We start from the raw sequence: 12569 nt of genomic DNA, 5'->3' as shown, positions 1-12569 counted from the left end.
GAAAGAAAGAAGGAAAGAAGGAAGGAAGGAAGGAAGGAAAGAAAGAAAGAAGGAAGGAAGGAAGGAAGGAAGGAAAGAAAGAAAGAAAGAAAGAAAGAAAGAAAGAAAGAAAGAAAGAAAGAAAGAAAGAAAGAAAGAAAGAAAGAAAGAAAGAAAGAAAGAAAGAAAGAAAGAAAGAACTCCCCATTCAGACGACCAGCGGGTATTTATAAAACCAGAAACCGTTTTGATTTGCAATGCCCCATTTTAAGAGAGGCTGCAGAGTTTCCACAGGTGGCCTCTGGAAGTTGCCTGAAGCATCCAGGGTGGGATTTAGAGTTAAGGTTCTGGGTAGAAAAGCCGCCTTTTGCAACCTGGGCTGATTTCCGAACACGCCTGACTTGCAGGAATCGGTGCAAAGCAGAAACCGAAACTAAACGGGCTGCATAAAAAGGACTCGCATCCACTTGAGCTTCACAATCTGTTTTGGCTCCTCTCCAGTCTGATCTTCAAAGGGCAACAAGTGCCGACGTGAGCCTCTCTCTTTCTCTCGGGGGAGGGGGTGTTTTTTTATGGTGGTTCTCACGATTTCTTTTACGAACAGATGAGCATCCAGTTGTGTCCTTAACGGAGCATAAAACTTTCTCCCGCAGGGGGTGGAAAAAGCAGAGTATCGTGTGTGGGGGGGGGGAGAGGCAGAGATAGGCTGATTTTCTGGCTATGGACGGTGAACTGAATGAAAGCCCAATGAGGGGAAGGAGACAGATTCTGCAGTGGAGGTTGGGGGCGTCGCGCCTGCGCCGCTCGTCTTCTAGGTTTGGGCGGGGCCCTCTCAGAAGGGAGGGCCGCATTTACATAGAGCAGGGAGGGCTGTCCGAGGGCCATATTAATCCGCCCCGCGGGCCGCAAATGGCCCGCGGGCCGGACTTTGGACATGCCTGACCTAAGGTAATCATTTGAAATCCTGTAATGTGAAAGGTTTTAGAGAGAATGGCTTCAAGAATGAAAATGTGGAAAGGAAGGGAAAAACAGCTTAATTAAATAGGAATAAGAGTAGGAGAACCCTTAGTTAGAGAAAATATGGAAGACAAACATTTATATTTTATATAATAGAATATTTGATGTTTAACATTCAGTTCTGTGCACGCTCCTGTAGCTGCTTCTGAAGCTGTTCCTAGTTGTGTCTGCACAGAAACACATACATATATAGTTTGCTTTGCAAGGAGCCTCCGTAATCTTTCAAAAGACATACCTGATTGAATGGCTGAAAGAAATGTATTGTTCATATTCCTGAGCATTGCAAAATACTTATTTCTCATGCTTTGTCCTGTCCTAGCATGCTGCCTTGGCAAAGATCATTCTAAAAGTTGACAATGTCCTGAAAAAAGAAACATTAGCCAAAGCCTTCCCAATCTACCATATTCTGTGTAGGTTAGACTTAGACAGGTTTTGGTCTTATCAGTCACCAGACACATCTATGACAAAAATATTCCACATTAAGAAGAATCTGTAGGGTATAACTTAAAAAAAGGAAAGATGATATTTGCAAAAATGTGATTGACGCTTTTTTGTGCTGCATATCAAAACTCATTTAAAAACAGGCAAAGCCTTGATTTTATCATATTTCCTTATCTAGAAAATGCAAGCATTTACATTTCAAAATTCATCTTAAATTTGCTTATTCATTTTCATGTTCAAAGTATACATCAAATGCCTGTCCTTTGATATTTGTCTCAGATACTTTTCCTAGTCTCAACAGAAATGAAATTTATTATGTCCTTATAATTTCAACATGTCATACACAAACACAATTTAATTTTTCCCTGATTTTTTTTTACTAGAAACTAGTTTTGCTGCCATTTTTAAAAAAATTATCAATAAGTGAGCAGGTTTAAAAAGTCAACTGTAAAGTCAAACTCAGTATTTAATAAGTGGACAGCCCCCTGGTTTTTAAATCACTGTGCTTGTACCTCCAATGTTGCTTCTGTTTAGTTTGAGTAGGTGAAGAAAGAGAACACTTTAAATTGGTTTTGGTTAATTGTGTTTGTTAAATAAGTCACAATTGGTTGATTTATGCATAAGGCTAAGTAGAAACTATGATCATGAGGGAACGCCAATAGTTGGGAGAGGGAGAGCTAGACCATTTTAATTCTCTCTTTCACCTCAAGTTGTTAAATTATCATTCTCTTCAACATGCCCTCTCCTCCTCCTCCTCCTCCTCATTATCCCAGGTTTTTCTATTCTATCTGGCAAAGAAGTTAGAAAGGAGCCATGGAATTTTCTCCTTAAAATTGTATTTCACTTGGTTGTTCAGGCAGGCACAGTGAAAGAAACTAACATCCAAGAGCAGTCAATTGGGGAGTAGTGTCTGTTCTTTGCTATTAGCATCACTCACTTTGGGGAACTAGGGAACAGCAGAACTAGGAAGGAGTAAGGATGGGTTCACACAACTCACTAAATCATAAACCATAGCTTATATGCCATAATGGCTGTTCACATGACACATTAAACCAAAGCTAAACAAACCACATTATAGCTTAGTATTTTTTATTAAACTAGTCAGAATCTATGTAGTGGCCTCAATTATTCTATAGGAGTACAATCTACTTTTTTTCCAATCTGAAGTTATTGTGACTACAGTTCCCAGAATTCTCAGCTGCTGTGGCTGACACACCTGGAGCACACCAGCCTGGGAAAAGTTCTATTAGATTCTAGTAACTATAACTTCAGAGCTGCAATTGTAGGATCTAAACTGCAGAGGTAGAAAGTGATGTACAGCTTCTTAAAGAGAACATTGTTGAATCAGATTTAGTTGAACTGTGAGTTGGTACTACTTGCCAGTATTGGCTGAGCTTTCAGCTCATTAAAATGAATGTCAGAAATTAGATGCTATTAGAACTCTCTATGGCTGATAATTGGCTTAGTTAATAGCCTGTGAGTAAAAGGAATGATATTTGAGAGTTCGTTAATTCATAATGAGTGCATGCAATTTGACAGTGGCTCAGTGGCAGATAACGGTCTTTTTAGACCTAATAATTACCTTTCATATTCAAGGTGCTTTTGTAGCCAATAATTTTTGCTGCCAACATGTCATTTCATACTTAGTGCTTATTGTTCCAAACTGAGATCAAGGATATTTCTGACCTTAAGAAGAGTTACAACCATCACTTCAATAATATTGCACCTCAAGGAATACTGATGTCAGTTTTAAACTAGTTTAGTTACGTACATTTATTTATACCATTAATTTCCATGATAGGAGCTGAAGCTCAAGAATACAATTTTCAGCAGTCTGAAGCAAAACAATTTTATTCTTAATTAGATGAGAAACCAGGTAAATTAAATTGCTACTAATCAATACATCTCTTTATTATAGGCATAGGTAGGGTCTTGTGAGCAAGAAAGAAGTAAGATTTTAAAAATAATTGGAGAAAGGAAAAACCTGAAAAGTAATCCTTACCTTCATATATTCATTCATATATTTGAAATTAGGGTTGTATATTTGAAATTAGGTGGCCCATAAAATGTAATTTAAAACATATAAACTGTTTAGTACAATCAATAACAAGATAGCCCTGCCTGTAACAGAGATGTTGTGATTCAGTGTCAGCCTGTGGTTCCGGCAGCTGAGTTGGACGATTCTGAAGAGGAGGAGGAGAGGTTTGGAGAGACTTTGGTGTCAGAAGAAGGCTCTGATGCACAGCAGGACTCTCAGCCTGGCCCCTCCTATCTTGTTCAGACTCAACCATGTGAGCATGAGGGATTGGAAGAAGACGATCCACAGCTGGCTCTGTTCAGGGACGCTAGGAGCAGGAGGCAATCTAGCAGAGCAGAAAAGCAGAAGGCAATGAAGCAATGAGGCAACTTGGGAGAAGGCAATGAGAAGCCACGCCTTGGGACTGCTGATAAAAGGGGAAGGTGTGGGAGATGCTAGTTGCTGAAGGCAACCGTTTGAAGATCTTCTGCTAGAGTCCTGGTCTGTTATTCTTGTTTAATTCTTGTTTAACCTTTTGGTTTAAGTCTTGTTTGAACTTTTCATTTCACTTTTGTTTGAACTCTTTGGAAATAAATTTGGTTGGGTTGTTTCCAACCTGTTGATTATAAAAAGGTCTTGCCCCTGACATTCAAACAGGGCCAGTACCACCATCACCACCACCCAGGAGAAAATGCCAAGTTGCAATGCCCGATAAATTTAATGTCAATCCAGAGATGTTTCCTGCTTTCTTGGGACAATGCCAGCTATTTATCAGTGTGAGAGCAGCTGATTTCCCCACTGACCAAGATAAGGTGGGGCTTGTGTTAAGCCTTCTCTCTGGTGATGCAGCTCGTTGGGGCACACCTCTGCTGGCCCAACCTAGTCCATTGTTGGACAACTTTGTGGGGTTTTGTAATCATATGCATCTGATGTATGAGGACCCCATAAAGACGCAGACTGCTACCCGACGCCTGAAAGCTCTGAGGCAAGGCCAACGCCCCCTACAGGGCTATATCAACGATTTTCGGCTGCTTAGCCAGGATTCAGCCTGGAATGAGGCTGCACTCATGGACACTTTCCAGGATATATTGTCAGAGGAGATATTGGATGAGCTGGCCCGTGTTAATATTCCCTAAGACCTCAATGGGCTGATCCATCTCTGTCTGCAGATCAATGCTTGGCTGCAGCGAAGGAGTCGACGTACCACCCCAGAGACCCCTGTGTCCCCTGTTGTGCGTGAGACCCTGGTTCAAAAGGAGAAGCCAATGGAGCTAGGTGCTGCCAGGCCTCATCTATCGGTGGCAGAAATGAACAGGCGATGTTCGGGGGGGTTGTGTTTTTACTGTGGGGACCCTGGGCATTTGGCTTCCTTCTGCCCAAAGAAGCAACGACAGGCGTCAGTGACCGAGTCTACCCTGATAAAGCCCCCTACTCCTCTGTCGGGAAAACGCCCCGAGCCCGATCTAAAAGGTGTGTTGGGTTGGGCGTCCCACAACACCGAGCGATGTCTTTCCGATGCTGCCTGCGGACCTCCATGGCATCTGATATTGGAGGCACATCTGATCCTCCCCAGCATGCCAAAGGGGATTCCAGTCCATGCCTTAATTGACTCTGGGGCCACCACAAATTTTATGGACTCAGCATTAGTGGCCAAATGGGCTGTTCCCCAGTGCCCGGTGGAACCGCCCATGTTAGTGGAGACTATCGATGGTCGAGTGCTCCTGTCTGGGCCAATTAAGGCTGGCACGCAACCGTTATGTATGGCCATCAGTTCCCATGAGGAGGCCATACAGTTCTATATCACCTCAGATCTGCATTTTCCCATGGTCTTGGGACTGGCGTGGCTCTGGGTGCATGACCCACAGATCTATTGGTCACAGAACTTGGTCACCTTCCCAAGCTTACAGTGTGTGGACCACACCCGCCATATCTGTGAGGGCCAGGTGGAGGGTTCCCCAGGGGTTTCCTTGCCTTCTGAACTGACTGAATTTGCTGATGTGTTCAGCAAGACAGAGGTGGATCAGTTACCCCCGCACAGGCCCTATGACTACCCCATTGATTTAGTCCCTGATGCACCTCTCCCATTGGGGCATTTGTACTCCATGTCAGACCCCGAGTTGGCTGCATTGCAGGACTTTCTGGATAAGAATTTGGCTCTGGGTTTTATCTGGCCCTCATCCTCGCCAGAAGAAGACTCGGTTTCAGTGGGACGCTCCAGAACAATGGGCTTTCCAGGCTTTGAAGGAAGCTTTCATGAAGGAGCCCATCTTGAAACATCCTGACCCACAATGGCTGTTTGTCATGGAGGCGTATGCCTCCGACATTGCCATTGGGGCGGTGTTACTCCAGGTAACGATGCCCACTGAATCCATCGGAGCACAACTATACTATCTGGGAGAAGGAGCTTCTGGCCATCAAAGTGGCATTCAAGGCCTGGAGGCATCATCTGGAGGGTGCACAGCATCAAATTGAGGTCTGGACGGACCATAAGAATGGAAAACCTGCAGACCGGTTGGAAATTGAACCAACGCCAGATTCGGTGGTCTCTTTTCTTTGCAAGGTTGTCACCTGATTTACATAGCAATAATTATTATGCACACTGTAATTATGCTATGTCTGTAATTTATTAGTGGATTGACTAATTGTCATTCAAGCCTTGCAAATATTAGCATGTTTAGTCTGCCCTATTTTCTACAAAATTCTATGTTACTCCTAAACCTAAGTGGTATGATAAATGGAACCATTGGAAATTCTAAGTTAAAATTGACTTGTTTTCAAAAAGATTCATCATTTCCTTCCTGATACTGTTTTCTTAATTAGAACCATCCTGTAATTCAGGGGTCCCCAACCCCCAGTCTGTAGCATGCCAGCAACCTGTTGTGATTCAGCATCAGCCTGTGATACCGGCAGCTGAGTCTGATGATTCTGAAGAGGAGGAGGGGTTTGGAGAGCCTTTGGTATCAGAGGGAGGCTCTGATGCACAGCAGGACTCTCAGCCTGGCCCCTCCCATCATGTTCCTCCTCAGACTCAGCCATATGAGCATGAGGGATTGGAAGAAGACGATCCACAGCTGGCTCTGTTCAGGGACGCTAGGAGCAGGAGGCAATCTAGAAGAGCAGAAAAGCAGAAGGCAATGAGGCAATGAGGCAACTTGGGAGAAGGCAATGAGAAGCCACGCCTTGGGACTGCTGATAAAAGGGGAAGGTGTGGGAGGTGTTGGTTGCTGAAGGCAACTGTTTGAAGATCTTCTGCTAGTGTCCTGGTCTGTTATTCTTGTTTAACTCTTGTTTAACCTTTTGGTTTAAGTCTTGTTTGAACTTTTCGTTTCACTTTTGTTTGAACTCTTTGGAAATAAATTTGGTTATAATTCAGAACAGTCTTTAAAAAGAAATGAATCAGGCCTGATTTATTTCATATATAGTGAGCTATGTTTCGTATCGTATAGGGCCACTATATTATTCTACTATTCCTGCTTGTTTCAAAAGACCAGATTATGGGATTACAGTATCATTCATTGGCATTACACTCATCCATTATTTTAAAGTATCCCTGAATCAATCACTGTATCTTCATAAGGCTGGTAGAATTCTTTCATATTTCCCAATTGCATCTGGATACCAGCAGCGTTCGGCTCTGGGGTGCTCTGAGGACTGTGACTCAAGATGGTAGTTTTACGGCTGCAGAGGCTGCCATTAGACTGTTGCCTCCTGAGATTGGACCGAAGACCTCCGCAGCAGGAGAAAAAGTGGAGGACACCATAAAAGAGATGCCCACTGAAAAACATGTAAATCCAGGGATTACAGCAGCTGCTCAGGCTGGCCAGCAACATGGTAATGGTAAAAGTCACGTCGCTTGACTCTGGAGCAAAGAGAGAAATAAAGGGAAACGTTTTCTTTTTCAGATCTGTATCAACCATAATAAGAACAGTTGAGTGAACTTTTGAGTATAATGAATCATGATCAGATGTATCTGTACCTCACTGTATGCCAATCGTGGATTATTGTGTCTTGACACATGTGTATAGAGTAAAAATACCCACTGGTGGTAATCAATCAACATGTAAAAATGACCCTTTAAAAAAAACAACTCATGAAATTGACCCTGTTCCCAAAGTATGTCATCCCCTCCCTCCAGAACTGTGTTCAACTCTTCCCCTTCTGTTTTTGGGAAGGGAGTCAAGTCTTTTCTCTTTTAGCCAAGAATTTTCAAGTTGAACTGGTTTATAATTATGATTTTAATTTTTTAAAAAATGCCCCAAATACAGAAGGGGTGAATAATAAGATTGTATGGCTATGCATGCCATACCAATGTTGATTACATTTCACACTTATTACAGACATGATCAGATAATTTCTCTAGAAAAGTCTGGTTTTCAGGGGCCTCTTAGTTTCATTTCAGCACTAAACTGCAAGCCCAAACTCCCTATAATGATTTGAAAAGAATGCAGTCACACCCTCATGACTCTTGATCACTTGCAGCTCTCCAGAGGACTCACGGGCTATGCTATGGTCCTTAGTCACTCAAAGGTTGCCCAACCAAGCAGTAGTTATATATTTTTAGAACTTCAAAAATACAAATAAATCATAAAGGGATGTGTTCCAAGGATTCTAAAAAAAGACCCTGTAAAAATATAGAAAAAGGGAAAATTAAAGATTGAAAACTAGTGCAATTATTTTGCAATGTTAGTAAAGACTGAAATAGTACTTTGAAATATATTCCTACAATTTTCCTTCATACTAGTTTTAACAGGTTAAGAACTGACATTTGCTCCATAAAAATTAATGAAAACATTGCTATCAGCTTGAATAGTAGTAAGATTGTTTAATCAGGGAACATTGTTTAAACCCCATTGATATTAATTAGAGATTATGATAAACAGAGATTTATCTTTTATTTTACGTAGCCTTTCTCATACTTTATGTGAGAATTAAAATCAGCTGAGCTGAAGAACCTTCTTGGATGAGAAGCGAAACTTATTCAAAGGAAAAAAAGAAACTCCATTTGCCTTGTGAAACAAAGTATCTTTGAGACAACTGACCTGGATGACTGAGAATCTCCATAGACATTGAACACAGAGGTTAGAATTGCCCCAATAATCTATATTCGTGAAGGAGTCTATTTATTCTTTGTTTCTGAGCAAAGGCTTTCAGAATTTTCTGTATGTGCCTGTGGCCATCTGGATTTTTGCATGGCTAATTATACAGATGCAATCTAGATTATACAGACACAAGCAACTGAATGCTTGAACAAACTTCCAAAGGCTGCTAGATGTCAACAAAGAGATTGTTGTTGTTTCTATAGTTTGCAGACATTTAAGAGTTACTCTCTGCTTCACAGAAACAAGGCAATTGTTCTCTTAATGTCTAAATCATGTCAACAATATTATTCGACAGATGCATCAGACTCCAGCAGTTTCACACATTTTTTTTGAAATATCTATAAAATGATTTAAATAAATAAGAGCTTCTCCATATAATAAAAGGACTATGTAAAGGTAGTCAAGAACTCACATTCTGAAGAATAAAATCTATATAAAAAAATTGTGCCCTCTTCTACTTCAACCTGTCAATTTATATGCAGTCACAACCCACCAGGAGTGTCCAGAAACTAGGAGACTAGTTTTCGATCCCTGCGGTATTTTCATCCACACTCCCTGATTGGTAGTATCATATTGTTGTGTGGACATCAACACCCAGAATTCCCCAGACACCATGTTTAAAAAATGCTGAATTATACGAACTCCAAAAATTATATAACTTGGACTAAACAGAAAGACAAAGCTGTGTAGGAAATTTTAAATAGAGGTACGCAAATTTCTCCTAAGGATCCATTGTCCTCCCTATGCACATTGGGAAGGGGAGTGAAAACAGAGGCTGTTTTAGATGTGTCATAGGATGAAAAAGTCATTCTATATCTTAGAACAGGGGTCCTCAAACTTGGCCACTTTAAGACTTGTGGACCTCAACTCCCAGAATTCCCCAGCCAGCCAAGTGGCTAAGTGTGAGGACCCCTGTCTTAGAGGCATATGCAGCAGTAACAGGGCTTGGCTTGAATCTTGATATTTGCATAAATACAGCAAGTGAGTTTCACACACACACATTTAGAATATAATGCTAACTTGGTGCTTTGTTTGTATGTTTAGAAAAGAATTAGAATTCAAACCCTTGGAAATCTGAACCTAGCACTATAAACATTGGAACAATTATTCCTCATCTCCCACACTTTGCAACTTGGTAAATCTTGCTGTTTTTAGTTTTAATTTCAAATCTTCACCTAGTGATCATATTTTTAAACATGTTTATTGCTTCACCTTATAAATTTCAATATTGCTATTTTTAATTTAAAAAATATATTATGTGACAAAGGATTGTAGGTAACATAGCTAGTTTGAGTTTAGTTCTATAAAGAACGTAAGGAAAATTTAATGCAGGTCCTTGACATACAGCCACCATTTGAAGTTATCATGGCACTGAAAAAAGTAACTTACAACTGGTCCTCACACTTATGACCACTGCAGCATTCCCCACAGTCACATGATCAAAATTTGGACATTTCATAGCCAGCATATATTTATGATGTAAGTATATGCTGGCTGCGATGTAAAAAAGTTGAGACTCTAGAAAGAGTAGAGAAGAGCAATAAAGATGATCAGGGGACTGGAGGCTAAAACATATAAGGAACGGTTGCTGGAATTGGGTATGTCTAGTTTAATGAAGAGAAGGGTGAGGGGTGACATGATAGCAGTGTTCCAATATCTCAGGGGCTGCCACAAAGAAGAGGGAGTCAAGCTATTCTCCAAAGCACCTGAAAGCAGGACAAGAAGCAATGGATGGAAACTAGTCAAGGAGAGAAGCAACCTAGAACTAAGGAGAAACTTGCTGACAGTTAGAACAATTAACCAGTGGAACAACCTGCCTCCAGAAGCTGTGAATGCTCCAACACTGGAAGTTTTTAAGAAGAGACTAGACAGCCATTTGTCTGAAATGGTATAGGGTTTCCTGCCTGAACAGGGGGATGGAATAGATGACCTCCAAGGTCCCTTCCAACTTTGTTGTCGTTGTTTTTGTTGTTGTTGTTAGTGCAACATCCTAGCTGGCTTCTGACAATAAAGTCAGAGGGGGAAGCTGCATTTGCTTAACAATCAAATGATTCACTTAACTGCAGTGATTGGCTTAACGACCATGTCCAAAAAATTCATGAAATCAGGCATGACTCACTTAACTATTACCTTGTTTAGAAATGGATTCTGGTCTACATGTGGGTTGTAAGTTGAGGACTACTTGTATGTACAATTGTAAATACATATTCATGCATGTTTGTAATAGACAGATGTTATCAACTAGGTTACCAAAAACATTTTTTCTCTAGCCTGTAATTATTTCAAAGGCATAATTTAGGCACCTGTGTATTTTTCAAAAATTTTAAAATATGTAGTGTTTTTTTTAAAAAAAAGTACCCAAAGGGAACAAAATCAAGTTACTTGCAATTTTCTTTCAGTTCAAAGTAATTTCATTTTGCCTTAATATGTAGCTCAGTTGCAAACATTACAGTACATATTACTGTATGGATGTTTATGAGAGTTGAAGCACTCAGCATTACAGTACCAAGATATTTAGATAGATTTACTTCCCTTCACTTTTTGCCAAGGCATGGTGAATGATGATAGATTTCTCCATCGGCTTATGAAAGTAGAATAGATGGAACAAATGTATATATGAGCAAGCATGATAGAGTATTCATTGCATGTACTGTATTTTTAATAAATCTGCCCTAATTCCCTTTTCTACTGAGATGGAATTGAAATAAAAACCATAGTTGTTCCATCTGAAATCCTAACTTAAATCCAGTAATTGCATTGGCTACAAACCCAATCTATGACTCTGGCATCAAACTGAATTTCTCAAGCTGGTACCCCGTCCCTCCAATTAAAAGTGACTCACCATCATTTGGTGCATTCTTATCCCACACTGACCACATCTGTACGCTGAAGAAAGGTGCCCAACAAGCAACATAGGCCATCACTATGACAAAAGTCATCTTTACAGTGCGGATCTTGGCACGGGAAATGGTACGCACGCTGCTAACCCGGGAGCCAGAATGGCACACTTCTGCTCCATTTTGATCAGTGGCTGTGTATGAGATGGCATCCGCTGCAGAGAGACCACACCTTTGTGTCTTTCCTCTAAGATTCTTGCAGATCTTATGACAGATCAGGCCATAACAAACCAAGAGGATGACTACCGGCAGTACAAAGACAGACAAAGTCATCCATGTAATGTACGCCTTTGCGCCCCAAGGGTATTTGAACTCTGCCCAGCAATCCAGCAGACCAGAACCTTGGTGGACCTCCCTTACTGAGAAGATGAAGAGCTGAGGTATGCTAAGCAAGCAACTTAGTAGCCAAGTGACTCCAATCATTAGATATGCCTGGCAGGTTGGCTGCCGTAGAGTACGCAGTGGGTGGCACACAGCCATGTAGCGATCCAGTGTCATGGCAATGAGCATGTATGTAGAGGCAAACATGCTTAGTACCTGCAGGTACTTGACAACCTTGCAGAGTGGATCAGGACCCTGGAAACGATAGGTCATTTCCCAAATCATCTGGGGAAATACCTGGAAGAGGGCCACCCCGAAGTCTGTCAATCCCAGGTGAAGAATGAAAAGGTGCATCCTGCTCATCTTCTTCCGAAGGCGATACATGGCCAGAAGGATACCCAGGTTTCCCACCACAGTCACTGCCAGAATAGCAGCCAGAATCCCAATCTCAGCCTTAGCAAGTTCTTCATCTCGGGTATGGAGAATGGACTTGTTGAGGCCCCCATTCAGTGGCTTGATATTTTCCAGCAGAGAGCTCTCCAAGAAGCTCCCAAAATATGTAGCGTTCCTCTCCATTAATTAAGGTTTGGTGATTTTGCAGAAATACGTTGATATATGCTCTAAGCAGCTGAGAAGCTATTTTTCTCTCTTCTGAAATTAGAACAAACTAGTAGTTTAAATAGCAATAAAGCATTTTGAGCTAAATTGCATAGATCTGATTCTCCATCTTGGATTTGGTCCATTTTTTCTTTTTTACTGACCATATTTGGCTCTGTTCTTTATTCAGATTTAACTAGC

At 41.1% G+C, this 12569-nt stretch overlaps 1 protein-coding gene across 1 annotated transcript; it reads right to left on the bottom strand.

Moving 5' to 3' along the window:
• Positions 1-6993: 6993 nt before the first annotated feature.
• On the bottom strand, positions 6994-12347 carry AVPR1B (arginine vasopressin receptor 1B; the record flags this gene model as incomplete). The annotated part of the gene is made up of 2 exons (XM_081325362.1): positions 6994-7313; positions 11396-12347. The coding sequence occupies 2 exons, from the start codon at positions 12345-12347 to the stop codon at positions 6994-6996; spliced, it is 1272 nt and encodes a 423-aa protein (XP_081181488.1).
• Between the last annotated feature and the right edge of the window lie 222 nt (positions 12348-12569).

Source organism: Vipera berus, assembly GCF_964194415.1.
Source record: "Vipera berus genome assembly, chromosome: 3".
NCBI classification, from domain to species: Eukaryota; Metazoa; Chordata; class Lepidosauria; order Squamata; family Viperidae; genus Vipera; species Vipera berus.
Note: the sequence above shows the minus strand (reverse complement) of the source record. Positions and strands in the feature narration are given on the sequence as shown.